Source organism: Lithobates pipiens, unplaced genomic scaffold (assembly GCF_037356315.1).
Source record: "Lithobates pipiens isolate NorthernLeopardFrog02 unplaced genomic scaffold, aLitPip1_a1.2 Scaffold_22, whole genome shotgun sequence".
Lineage (NCBI taxonomy): Eukaryota > Metazoa > Chordata > Amphibia > Anura > Ranidae > Lithobates > Lithobates pipiens.
This window is the reverse complement of record NW_027507784.1, coordinates 33490393-33503528: the sequence shown is the minus strand read 5'-3', so window position 1 is coordinate 33503528 and position 13136 is coordinate 33490393. Positions and strand designations below refer to the sequence as shown.

At 48.1% G+C, this 13136-nt stretch overlaps 1 protein-coding gene and 1 long non-coding RNA gene across 2 annotated transcripts in view; one reads left to right on the top strand and one right to left on the bottom strand.

Moving 5' to 3' along the window:
• LOC143925646 (uncharacterized) overlaps positions 1-7046 on the top strand; it is a 73331-nt gene extending 66285 nt beyond the window's left edge. The window contains exons 8-11 of the mRNA XM_077450112.1: positions 1764-1859; positions 2222-2329; positions 6495-6590; positions 6952-7046. Coding sequence (XP_077306238.1) covers positions 1764-1859; positions 2222-2329; positions 6495-6590; positions 6952-7046 — 395 coding nt within the window. The remainder of the gene's footprint in view (positions 1-1763; positions 1860-2221; positions 2330-6494; positions 6591-6951) is intronic.
• A 22-nt stretch (positions 7047-7068) lies between these two features.
• On the bottom strand, positions 7069-12844 carry LOC143923532 (uncharacterized). Its single transcript, XR_013261732.1, has 3 exons — positions 12585-12844; positions 9918-10010; positions 7069-8929 (listed from the first exon to the last, which is right to left on the bottom strand). It is a non-coding gene; the product is annotated as an uncharacterized LOC143923532 (long non-coding RNA).
• Positions 12845-13136: the final 292 nt, after the last annotated feature.

Genomic DNA, 13136 nt, shown 5'->3' with positions numbered 1-13136 from the left:
CAAAAAAATGAAATAGATGCTAATAGTCTAATAGTAACAAATAGTAATCTGCAAAAGAAATTAAAAATGAAATAGATAGTATTTATATTCTATTCTATTCTACTGTTTTTCTAGTCTATTCTCTATTTCTATTCAAAATCTTTTCTATTCAAATTCGAATTCATTCTATACGAAATTCGAATGTCGGAAAGAAATATATATATTATAAAACCACCATCTTCCGAAATTCAAATTTAGTATATAATGATTTCGATTTTAATAGAAAAGATTTTAATAGAATATAAAAGAATAGACTAGAAAAACAATAGAACAGAACAGAATAAAATATAATATATTCTATTCTGTTCTGTTCTATCGCTTTTCTAGTCTATTTTCTATTTTATTATAATCTTTTCTATCCAAATTTAAAATTAATTAATTAAAAATGTTTAATTCATACTATTTGAAATTCTAATTTATTCTATTTGAAATTTGAATTTCAGAAGATGGTTGTCTATTCTTTCTATTTTATTCTATTAAATTATATTTTTTTCTAATCTTTTGTATTTGAATTAGAAATTTTGGAAGATGGTTAGTTACTTATATATATCTGTCACATCAACTTCTCATACTTGTAGTGCACCAGTGCAAAAAAACACACACATCTTATTTCATTTATATTCATCACATCAATGAAGTTGTCAGCATGCCTGATTGAAGAAGTCACGGATGTCGATCGCAAGGCAAGTCTATATGCTCAATGTCATTGTCCACTTGCCACGTGACCTGCCACAAGTTGTGTATTGTGCACTTGCCATGACACCTGCCACGAGTGCCACGTGACCTGCCACATGACCAAGTTGTGGATTGTCCACTTGTCACGTCACCTGCCACAAGTTGTGGGGTTCCTAGCACCAAGTGACCCCGAGATATGGACAATATGTCAAGTAATTTTCTGCAGAAGACAATGACATTTTGCGACCCGACTTTGGGGCCACTTGTAGCTACGAACCCCAAATTTGATATGCCAACACAGTAGAACTAACACTACAAAATCACCAAATTTGGGGTTATTTCAACCAAATTCGAAAATATTTCTACCGGATTCGAAATTATTTCAACTGCATTTGAAACTATTTCTACCGGATTCGAAAATATTTTGCGACCCAAATTTAGGGCCATGTATCTCAGGGTCATGTATCTGGAGCTAGAAACCCCAAATTTGAAGATGTTGTAGTGCTAGTTCTATTGTGTTTGTATACCAATTTTGGGGTTTCTAGCTACCAGTGGCCCCGAGACACGTGGCCCCAAATTCGGGTCGCAAAATGTCATTTTTGGAATTTGATTCGAATTTCGTTTGAATTCGTTAGCATTGTAATTCGGTAATTCGGATCCATCCGAATGTCCGAATAATGAAAATTCGTCCGAATTTCGATTCGGAACGAAATGAAATGCACATGTCTAGTTGTGCTCTGCAAGTGCAATTGCTCCAGAGCTTAGTAAATGAGGTAAACCTTCACCCTGCAAAGAATACCCCATCACGTGCAAATTTTTTCTTTTAAAAACAGCATTTTTGCTTGCACATGATTGGATGATGGAAGTCAGCAGACCCTCTGCTCATTTACTAAGTTCTGGAGCATCTACACTCTGTAAAGTGCACAGTCTATTTGTCTTTAGTAAATGCACCCTTATATTTACAGCGCCTAGAGGCGATTCAGTTCGCATTGTGCGCTATACAAGTATTTCATTAATTCATTCATATGTCTCTTTTCTGTACCCTGCAGAACCACAAGTCACTCCAGAACAAGGCAATTTTACAAGCAACTTATTTCACAAGACCCTCAAAAAGAGAAAAGCTCATTCCCATTCATCTTCCAAAGGTAAGTCATGTTCTCCACCCCACCACTACACATCACACCCAGGGGCTGTACACACATTGGTCTTCACTTCCTATAGCGCTCAGAGTCATATACTGTATATTCCAGTAAAGGAAACAATAATAACTTTGAAACTCTATCAGGGATATGAGAAGAGTCGGGCTTAATGTTCATTTGGGTTGGAGAAATAGAAGGGGTTTTGGCACCTCTGACAATGTCCCTTTTGGCCCCTATGTTCTTCTTCTGGAAATAACTCTAAAATGTAGAATTATCTCAAATTAATAGAGAGATCTGGTGTGGTGTTCTTTATACAGGTTCTAAAACTACAATACAATCTTTACATCCCTGTATTCTGTACCCTGCAGAACCACAACCACAAGTCAACCCAGAACAAAGCCAAACCACGAGCAGCATATCTCATAGGACTCCCAGCAATCAATGTGGAGAAGCTCCTTCCCATGCATCTTCCAACAGTAAGTTTTGGTTTACACTCCAGCCCTACAATTGAGTGGGGAGAACTCTTCTAGGTACATTCAGAGCACTCTGGGCACATTTCCATGGGCATGCTGAAATCAATTGGCACTCGGGACAGCGCAAGAGCAGCTGATTGTATTTTATCCAACACAGTGCATTGCGCTTTCTGCAGCTTTACCAACTGGATTATGACCTGGCATGAAAAAAGGCACAGGAACTAAACACCACACTGCATTTTTTTTTGCATGGCGTTGGAACATTTATGGACTTGGAGGTGTGGGAAATCGCCCAGATTACTTTTCCCTCGCCAAACATTGGCTTTTATACCGGTTGACTAAGCCCAGGTAACACAGGTGTGTCTCTATTATTAGTATGGAGGGCACTAATATCCTGCATTGAATCACAATGTAAAAAAATCTCAATTTTTGTATTTCTAACTAACTTTAAGGTGGGTACAGACAGATTGAAATTCAGCTGTTTCAGGACGGAGTTTTAATCTGTGTGTGTCCCTCCCTTACATAGTTACATTATTAGTAGGCGAGGTTGAAAAAAGACACAAGTCCATCAAGTCCAACCTATGTGTGTGACTATATGTCAGTATTACATTGTATATCCCTGTATGTTGTGGTCGTTCAGGTGCTTATCTAATATTTTCTTGAAACTATCAATGCCCTGAGACCACCGCCTGTGGAAGGGAATTCCACATCCTTGTCGCTCTTACAGTAAAGAACCCTCTACGTAGTTAAACCTCTTTTCTTCTAATTTTAATGAGTGGCCATGAGTCTTGTTAAACTCCCTTCTGCGAAAAAGTTTTATCCCTGTCTGACGGAAGGAGATTGTTAGATCAACTTCTGTTGAACAGCAACGTTGGAAAATTTTAATCGATCACTGTCTGCAACCAATGGTGATCAGTGTATTCTCACAGCAGAAAGTCCTCGCTGTCACAAGACAATGTCACAGCGGGAAGGATTCCTCCATCCACATCACTTGTGTGGATGGGGGAATCTGATCTTTTATTTCATTCAGTCCTTCAGCTGAACAAAAAGAAAACAAATTGTACATCCAGCTTTACTGTTGGCTTTTTAACATAAATTGGTATGGGAAGCCCTCAAAGTGATTTACAGCACCATCCTAAAGCAGATGGAGAGCAATTCCTAATATCATCTCATACAAGTACATGGTACAGCAACCACATATCAGGAATATGAAATGTTGAGAGGACATATTCTTTAACCTTCCTGGTGGTTTTCCCGAGTGTGGCTCGGATTGAATTTCAGTACCATTAGCGGTAACCCCCGAGCCAGACTTGGGATTGCATTGCAGAATCCTGGTACAGTATACTTACCTTGTCACCAGGATCCTGCGATGTCCCCTGTGACTGCGGGCTCTGTCCTCCACACGATGCTCTGTGATCCGGGCTCCGTTGCCTGCGAGCGTCGCAACGCGCGGGAGCGGAGTCCGGCGACAAATTCAAAAAGTACACAAATCATAAAACATGCAGTACACCGTAATCTTACAGATTACATTACTGTATGAAATCATTTCACATCCCTTTTGCCCCTAGTGCTTTGTCCAGTGCCCTGCATGCAGTTTTATATTATATACACTGTTCTTTCTGCCTGGAAACTGGAGATTGTCCATAGCAACCAAAAAGTCTCCCTTTACGTCAAAAGTGGTTTTAGACCAGCTTGAAAACAGCGATAGTAAATGAGAACACTTGCAGAATTGAGCGATAGTGATTCATGGGGAAATTAATTTTATTATTATATTATTATTTTTTATAATTATTTATAGTTATTTATTATATTATAATTTATGATTTCGTGTTTCAAGCTTTATCATACCCGGGATATCTACTAGATTTTTGCTTGGACAGATTTAAGTGTGTTATTATTAAGAATTACAGGACTACAATATAAAATGCCAAATTTCCATGCAAAACCATGTGCTGCTTTGAGACGCAAAAACCTAACCTAATCATACCACCAGGGAGGGTAAAGGGGTTGTAAAGTCTCAAGGTTTTTCACCTTTATGTATAGAACACATTAAGGTGAAAAGCCCCTGTACTGCAGCACCCCCCCCCCCCCCGATCCCCCCTTTTACTTACCTGAACCCAGCCTTTCCAGCATCGAGGACGAGCCCAGGAGCTCCAGCTGCTGGCTTCGGTCCTCATTGGATAGATTGATAGCAGCAGGAGCCATTGGCTCCAGTGAGGTGGGAGCCAGGGGGGAAAGGCCAAGTCTTGCTGTCTGTGTTAATGGACGCTGCAGTGGGATTTGGGAGTGTGCCCTCACGGGTGCCCTCATGCAAATCTGCTCTCTGTGGGGGCACCCGGTGAAGAGGAGGAGCGCAGCCGGGGTACCCCAGAAAAGGAGGATCGGGGCCACTCTGTGCAAAACCCTTGCACAGAGCAGGTAAGTATAACATGTTTGTTATTTTATTTTTATTTTTTAAAGCAAACCTTTCGTATCACTTTAACATTCAGTAAGGTTTGAGAAATGGGAGGGACTTTGGCACCTTTGACAATGCCCTCCTTGGGCAAATACTTTTTATTCTTGTTCTGAAAATAAATGTAAAATTAAGGATTTTTTCAGCTTGATGGACACAGTTGATGTGATGTTCTTTATAGAAATTACAGTTTAACCCTTTCCCGCCGAGCGTACGCACATCTGCGTACTCGGCTTCCGGGGGGTATACCGGGATGATGCCCGCACCTGCAGGCATCATCCCGGTACCGTTTTTTACAGCAGGCGATTGGCTATCCAGGCATAACAACCGATGCGGCTAAAAGCCGCTCGGCTGTTATGCCGGAGGAGCGGGAGGGGACGTCCCCCCCTCCCGCCGCCTCTCGCCGCTGTTACCGGTGCTCCCGCTCGATCGGGAGCACCGATTAGAGATCCGTCGGCTCTGGCTGCTGGGGAGGAACTGGAACGAAGCCATAATCGGCTTCGTTCCAGTCTCCTCATCGTAAACACGGAAGCGACGTCATGACGTCACTTCCCGTTTACTCAGCTGCCAATGGCGCCGGTTTTAAAAAAATATCCGGTATTCAGAATCGCCGTTTTCGGCGATCTGAATACATTGAAGTGTAAAGGAGGGGTGGGGGGTCTTTTAGACCCCCGATCCCTCCATAAAGAGTACCTGTCACTACCTATTACTGTCACAAGGGATGTTTACATTCCTTGTGACAGCAATAAAAGTGATCAAATTTTTTTTTTTTTTTTTTAAACAATTTAGTCATTTAAAAATAAATAAAATAAATAAAAAAATAAAAAAAAAAATTTTCAAATCGCCCGCCGTCCCCGCGAGCTCGCGAAGCAAAGAAAACGCATACGGAAGTCGCGCCCGCATATGTAAACGGTGTTCAAATCACACATGTGAGGTATCGCCGCGATCGTCGGAGCGAAAGCAATAATTCTAGCAGTAGACCTCCTCTGTAACGCTAACCTGGTAACCGTAAAAAAAATTTAAAGCAACGCCTATTGAGATTTTTAGGTACCGTACTTTGTCGTCAATCTACAAGCGCGCGCAATTATAAAGTGTGACATGTTTGGTATCTATTTACTCGGCGTAACATTATATTTCACATTTCACAAAAAAATTGGGCTAATTTTACTGTTTTTTTTTTTTTTTATTCATGAAAGTGTCCCTTTTCCCAAAAAGTTGCGTTTAAAACACCACTCCGCAAATACCGTGTGACATAAAATATTGCAACAATCGCCGTTTCATTCTCTAGAGCCTCTGCTAAAAAAATATATATAATGTTTGGGGGTTCCAAGTAATTTTCTAGCAAAAAATATGGATTTAAACTTGTAAACACCAAATTCCAAAAATAGGCTTAGTCATGAAAGGGTTAAACACTATGGGGTTGATTTACTAAAGGCAACTAGACTCTTCACTTTACAAAGTGCAGTTGTGCTCTGCAAGTGCAATTGCTCCAGACCTTAGTAAATGAGGTAAACCTTCACCTCGCAAAGAATATCCAATCATGAGCAATTTTTTTTTTTTTAAAACAGCATTTTTGCTTGCACATGATTGGATGATGGAAGTCAGCAGAGCCTCTGCTCATTTACTAAGTTCTGGAGCATCTACACTCTGTAAAGTGCACAGTCTATTTGTCTTTAATAAATGTACCCTTATATGTCTCTTTTCTGTACCCTGCAGAACCACAAGTCACTCCAGAACAAGGCAATTTTACAAGCAACTTATCTCACAAGACCCCCAACAAGAGAATAGCTCATTCCCATTCATCTTCCAAAGGTAAGTCATGTTCTCCACCCCACCACTACACATCACACCCAGGGGCTGTACACACATTGGTCTTCACTTCCTATAGTGCTCAGAGTCATATACTGTATATTCCAGTAAAGGAAACAATAATAACTTTGAAACTCTATCAGGGATATGAGAAGAGTCGGGCTTAATGTTCATTTGGGTTGGAGAAATAGAAGGGGCTTTGGTACCTCTGACAATGTCCCTTTGGCCCCTATGTTCTTCTTCTGGAAATAACTCTAAAATGTGGAATTATCTCAGATTAATAGAGAGATCTGGTGTGGTGTTCTTTATACATGTTCTGAAAATACAATATAATCTTTACATCCCTGTATTCTGTACCCTGCAGAACCACAACCACAAGTCAACCCAAAACAAAGCCAAACCACGAGCAGCATATCTCATAGGACTCCCAGCAATCAATGTGGAGAAGCTCCTGACTAGTGTAGTCTGAATGTTCCCCTTATACTATTCCTTATCTATTAGAAACGAGACCACACCATAGGTTGGAGTAAACTGGCCACAACAGCCTTTATTAAACATAACTCAAAATTACTCCAATAACTTGTAAATATGAAAATATATAAATATATAAATATATATAAATATATAAATATAAATAACTTTATTAACCTTAAACCACATTTTAATTAACATTAACTGCCCATTCTGGTGATCTCTGACGGTGACCACACTTAAACCAATACCCAATCACTGCGGTACACCTGACCAACTTCCCAAAGGCCTCCACCTGTGACCGGTCGGAGACAACTTCCGCCAGTGAACATAACCGTATTCCCTCCAACGTTCAGGAATACCCAGAGGGGCCGATCGTTAGATGAGCCCCCCACACCCTCAGATCCCTTCTGAGTACCTGTCTACCGTCAGAAACCACCAGAAAACACACCGCCAACACGAAAAACTTTCAGCTGCCGTGACAACCGATGAACCTGAAAAAGAAGAAAAAGACCAGCAACAAAACACCACAAAACAAACACATAACAATAGGGCGGGAGGGTGGGAAAAACTGCCTCCTCTGTGTCACACTGGGCTCCGAATGATTCCTTAAAGCCACACCTCTCCCTTTTATGTGACCCCTCCCCTACACTGAACTTGTTTCCTGCAAACCTTTTCCTGAACTCCACCCATAAAGCTTAACCCTCTGTGTCCCTCATCCACACTGTCATGTCCAGCACTCCTTATATCATTGCATTCTTAATCCGTGCTTCTCTTGACTAGTGTAGTCTGAATGTTCCCCTTATACTATTCCTTATCTATTAGAAACGAGACCACACCATAGGTTGGAGTAAACTGGCCACAACAGCCTTTATTAAACATAACTCAAAATTACTCCAATAACTTGTAAATATGAAAATATATAAATATATAAATATATATAAATATATAAATATAAATAACTTTATTAACCTTAAACCACATTTTAATTAACATTAACTGCCCATTCTGGTGATCTCTGACGGTGACCACACTTAAACCAATACCCAATCACTGCGGTACACCTGACCAACTTCCCAAAGGCCTCCACCTGTGACCGGTCGGAGACAACTTCCGCCAGTGAACATAACCGTATTCCCTCCAACGTTCAGGAATACCCAGAGGGGCCGATCGTTAGATGAGCCCCCCACACCCTCAGATCCCTTCTGAGTACCTGTCTACCGTCAGAAACCACCAGAAAACACACCGCCACAGCCCGAAAGGGTGACCCCCTCAACCTTGAGGGCCGCCCCACACCCGAAGAGCTTTTTGTATGCCCTCCTGTAAGCCAAAGGACCAGAGGTCAATCCCCACATCCGATAGATGAACGCCATCCCGCCTAAGATAAAGCCCTACATTCACCTCCAATTCCCTGTGTCTTACCACAATGCCCCCGTTCTGCACTACAAACCGCCCAACAACCTTATTAACCCTAATCCTAGTTTTCTCAAGGCTGGCTAAAGACCTGGCCCCCCGCCACACCGTTCTGGCCACAATGTCCGACCACACCAGAATGGTGCCCGGGAAAAGGACTCGCATGCGCAACACATCAGCCTTGATATCCGCCAAAATGTCCTTCACTTTCCGAACTCCCAGGTCATTGCCCCCCGCATGAACAACCAGCACATCCGGGGGCCTATCCCTCAAAACGAAGCGCTCCACCTCCCTCATGACACGCTCCCACCTCATGCCCGGGAAACCCAACCACATCACCCTAGCTACCTCCCTGGGGATACCCAATTGCCTGCCTGCTGGTAGAGAATCACCTCTCCTGGCCCCCCAGCAGACGTACGAATGCCCCAGGATCCAAACGAGGCGTTGAGAACCTCCATCTGGAATGAAAACAAGAGAAATAACACAACAACCAAAGGAATGTTACAAGCACAGTCCTCCCCCCCATAAATCCCACAGCAAACAACCCCCAGCCGCACCCTCCTTACCCCAGTAGCAACTGCGGCCGGACATAGGACCGGAACCTCCGGGACTCCCATCTGCCAATCCGGCGCACCACCGCCTCCTCCAGCCCACATCGAGCCGCTTCCGTGGCCGCCCCAATCCGAAAAGAGTGGGACGCGTAGTCCCGCTCATCCAAACCCACCGCCCTCAGGCATTGCCGAAAGACCGACACAAATTGAAAACGGGATAGAAAAGAGCCCTCCTCGTGCACCAAAAAGGGGCCCGCCCCCACAGGCCGTACCGCCCGGAAAGCCCGTACCGCCGCCACCGGGCACACTACCGAGCCCGGCAGGGCGAGCAGCGTAATCGCCACTCCCCTACCCCGTTGATCAGTCTTAGACCTACGCAACCGTATACTCACCCGATCCGCAACCACCTGCACATCCTGATCCAACAGACCCCCAGCCACCCGTTTTGAGCGACACACCAACTCCCCAATCCTAAAAGCCCCATAAAACGCCAACGAAAACGCTGCCGTAAACAGAACGGTCTCGTAGGCAGACGAGCAAACGTCCACCAGCCGAGAACAAATTGCCACCAAATTGTCAAAGGACACCGGCCGGCGCGCATCCCTACCCTTCCAATCCCTCCTGTACCCCTTCAACGTTTGCCTAACCCAAAAATCCTTCGTCCCGTCCGGCTCCCCCCACAGTTTGAACAAAAAGGCCAACCCCGCCAGCTTCCGCTCAATAGACGCGGGAGACAGGCCCGTCTCAATGTTCCGGGCAACCCAGTACAATACCACCCAGCGCCGGTCGGAGCCCCGACCAGCCACTCCCACCTCCCGCAGGAACGCCCACCATTCCGCCCACACTCTAGAATAAGCGGACCATGTAGCCTCACTCAACGACCTTTTTAACCAACCTGCGGCGATTCCAAGGGAAGTTCCCACATCCACCCGGGGCATGGCGCCCCCGACTCCTCCGCTCCCGGCGCCAGCTGCCGGAACTTGTCCCACTGAAAACGAGAGAGCGAGTCAGCCAAAGAATTCTCCACCCCAGGTATGTGCACAGCATAAACGTAAACATTGAGCCGCAAACAGCGAAAGACCAGGTGTCGCAGCAGCCGGATGACCGGGGGGGAGGAAGCAGTCATCCGATTGAGGACCTGGACCACCCCCATGTTATCGCAATTGATGCGCAACTTCAAATTACGAAACTCCGCCCCCCACAGCTCCAATGCCACCACTATCGGGAACAATTCTAGCAAAACCAAATTGCCCAACAACCCCGCAACCTCCCATGAGCGTGGCCAAGGTTCCGCACTCCACCGACCCCGGAAAAATGCCCCATAACCCGTTGAGCCAGCCGCGTCAGTAACCAACTCCACATCGAAGTTGCTCACTGGCCCCGACATCCACATAGCCCGCCCATTATACGACTCCAAAAATTCATGCCAAGCCCGCAGGTCCTCCCGGTGTTCCCTTCGCAAACGCACAAAGTGGGTAGGGGCGGTTACCCCGGCAGTGGCCCCCGACAGCCGTCGGCAGAACACACGGCCCATAGGGATGATCCGGCAAGCGAAATTCAGCTTGCCCAACAGGGACTGCAGGGCCCGAAGCTGAACCTTCGGCCGGCCCTGCATGCCTGCCAATTCCGCCTGCAGATCCCGTAATTTATTCTCTGGCAAGCGACACTCCATTGCCATAGAATCAATCACGATTCCCAAAAAACTCAATTCCGTCACCGGGCCTTCCGTCTTATCCCCCGCCAACGGCACCCCGAACCTGCCCGCAATGTGCTGCAACGTGGACAGAAGAATCGCACACACATTGGAGGCAGGCGGGCCCACGCACAGAAAGTCATCCAAATAGTGGATGACCGACTCCAGGCCCGAAACATCTCTCACCACCCATTCCAAAAATGAACTAAAAGCTTCAAAATAGGCGCATGAAATGGAACAACCCATGGGCAGGCACAAGTCCACATAAAACTTGCCCCGCCAATGGCATCCCAACAGCCGGAAGCTGTCCGGGTGGACCGGCAGAAGGCGAAACGCCGATTCCACATCCGCCTTGGCCATGAGAGCCCCACGACCATACCGCCTGACCCACCGTACCGCCGCGTCAAAAGACGTGTAGGAAACCGTACACGCCTCCGGGTCAATGAAATCATTGACCGACCCCCCTTTCGGAAAAGACAGGTGATGAATCAAGCGAAACTTCCCCGGCTCCTTCTTAGGAACTACACCCAACGGGGAGACCACCAGGTCCCCCCACGGCTGCACTTCGAAAGGACCACCCATCCGGCCCAGCGCCACCTCTTTACCCAATTTGTCATCCACAACCCCCGGGTGATCTAAAGCCGATCGCAAATTCCTGGCCAACGGCGGCACCCCTCCCAAAGAACAGGGAATCCTAAAACCGTCCCGAAAACCCAGAATTAACCCACGCGCCGCCGCACCATCCGGATACCTATTTAGGAAAGGGAGCATCCTTCCCAGGTTCACCGGCGTCATCCCTTTTGTGACTGGCGGCACTGGCACGCTGACCTTTTTTGAAACAGCGAGACAGGGGGTGGGTGCCGCCGCACCCGGAGCACTCATGCTTGAAGCGGCATGCGCCTCCGAATTTACAAGCCCCTTCATTAAAGGGCCAGCACACCCCCCACTTCTTTCCGGCCGGCAGTCCCGAGGAAGACGCACTCCCGGCCCCCCCCTGAAGAAACGGAGTGGGCGCCCGCGGAGCAGACATAAGCCTCATCCAGAGGCTTATGTCCTTGTGATCCCACCGCAGGTCAGCCCGCACTGCCTTACGCTGACGAAACTGCTCATCATAGCGCAGCCAAGCCAGCCCTCCATACACTCGGTGAGCCTCTCCAATCGCGTCCAGGTAACAAAATAACGCCGAGCAATGCTCGGGGTTCTTTTCCCCTATCACGCTAGCCAATATAGCGAACGCCTGAAGCCAATTCGCAAATGTGCGCGGGATCAGCCGATACCTACGTTTTTCCTCGTCGTCCTTCTTGGAACTGTCCGGCTTAACCCTGTCCAAATTAAATTTCTCGAGGGGGAGCAAGGAGAAAATCTCCACATACTCACCCTTACCGATCTTGTCCCGCACCTCCTGCTTCAAATGCGCCCCCAATGGGCCTTCGAAACAAACATAGACTTCGCATCGGGCAGCATCCGCGATCCTAACCAGGTCAGACCGCGCCCCCGGGTCCGCGGGCACCGGGGGGACCCCCGAGCCCACAGCCCCCGCATCCGTGCTCCCCGACACCGCAGCAGGCGGTGCATCCCGCGCAGGAGTGACCTCCGCCCCCCCGGCCCCCCCCACAGTACCCATCCAGGGGGCCACCTGAGGCGACCCGGAGCCCCCAGCAAACTTACCAACCAGGGCCTGCAGCCCCCCCAACAGCTCCTGCAACTGACCTGACGGCCCCCCCGGGGCCACAGGCCCCGCCCCCTGCGCTGAACCTGCCGCAACCCCCCCCAATACGTCCCGGGATCCCGTGGGTACCGCACCCCCCTGCGCCACCCCCATCAGATCCCGCAAGGCATCCGCCAACAATGTAGACTCCCGCAACTTACCCGGGCCCCCAGGGGCCTCGGCGACCGGTACCGGTCCGGGTGTAGAAAAGGACCCCTCCTCCTCCTGGGACAGCTCGCTCTCCGAACCGACCTCTCCAGCGCGCACCGGGGACGCGGCAATCCCCCTGTGCTCCGCGCGGTCCATCCGGTCCCTGCGATCCGGGACTGCAGGCAATGTCCTCCTCCCCCCGCCGCCCCCGGCATGCCGGCGTCTAAAACCAGCCCTGCCAGGCACCTTGGCAGCCTTCTGCGACCCTCCCTCCCCCCCCTCCGGCATGCGACCCCCCCGGAGCGCCCCCCTGCCCCCCACCGCGCGGATGCTGGCCCCAGACCCAGCCTGCCGCAGATCCCCCGCCACGTGCACCCCCCCCTCTTGGCCTGCCGACCCAGAGCCATCCACACTCCCCCCCACCTCCACCGGGCCCCGTGCGGTCCCGGCGCCATTTCCATGCGGCCGTGAAGCCCCGCCCCCCTCCGTTCGGCGGCGCAACGACCGCCCGGACCGGGGGGAGCCGATAACCTGCCGTTTTGCCGGGGGGACCGATCGGTCCA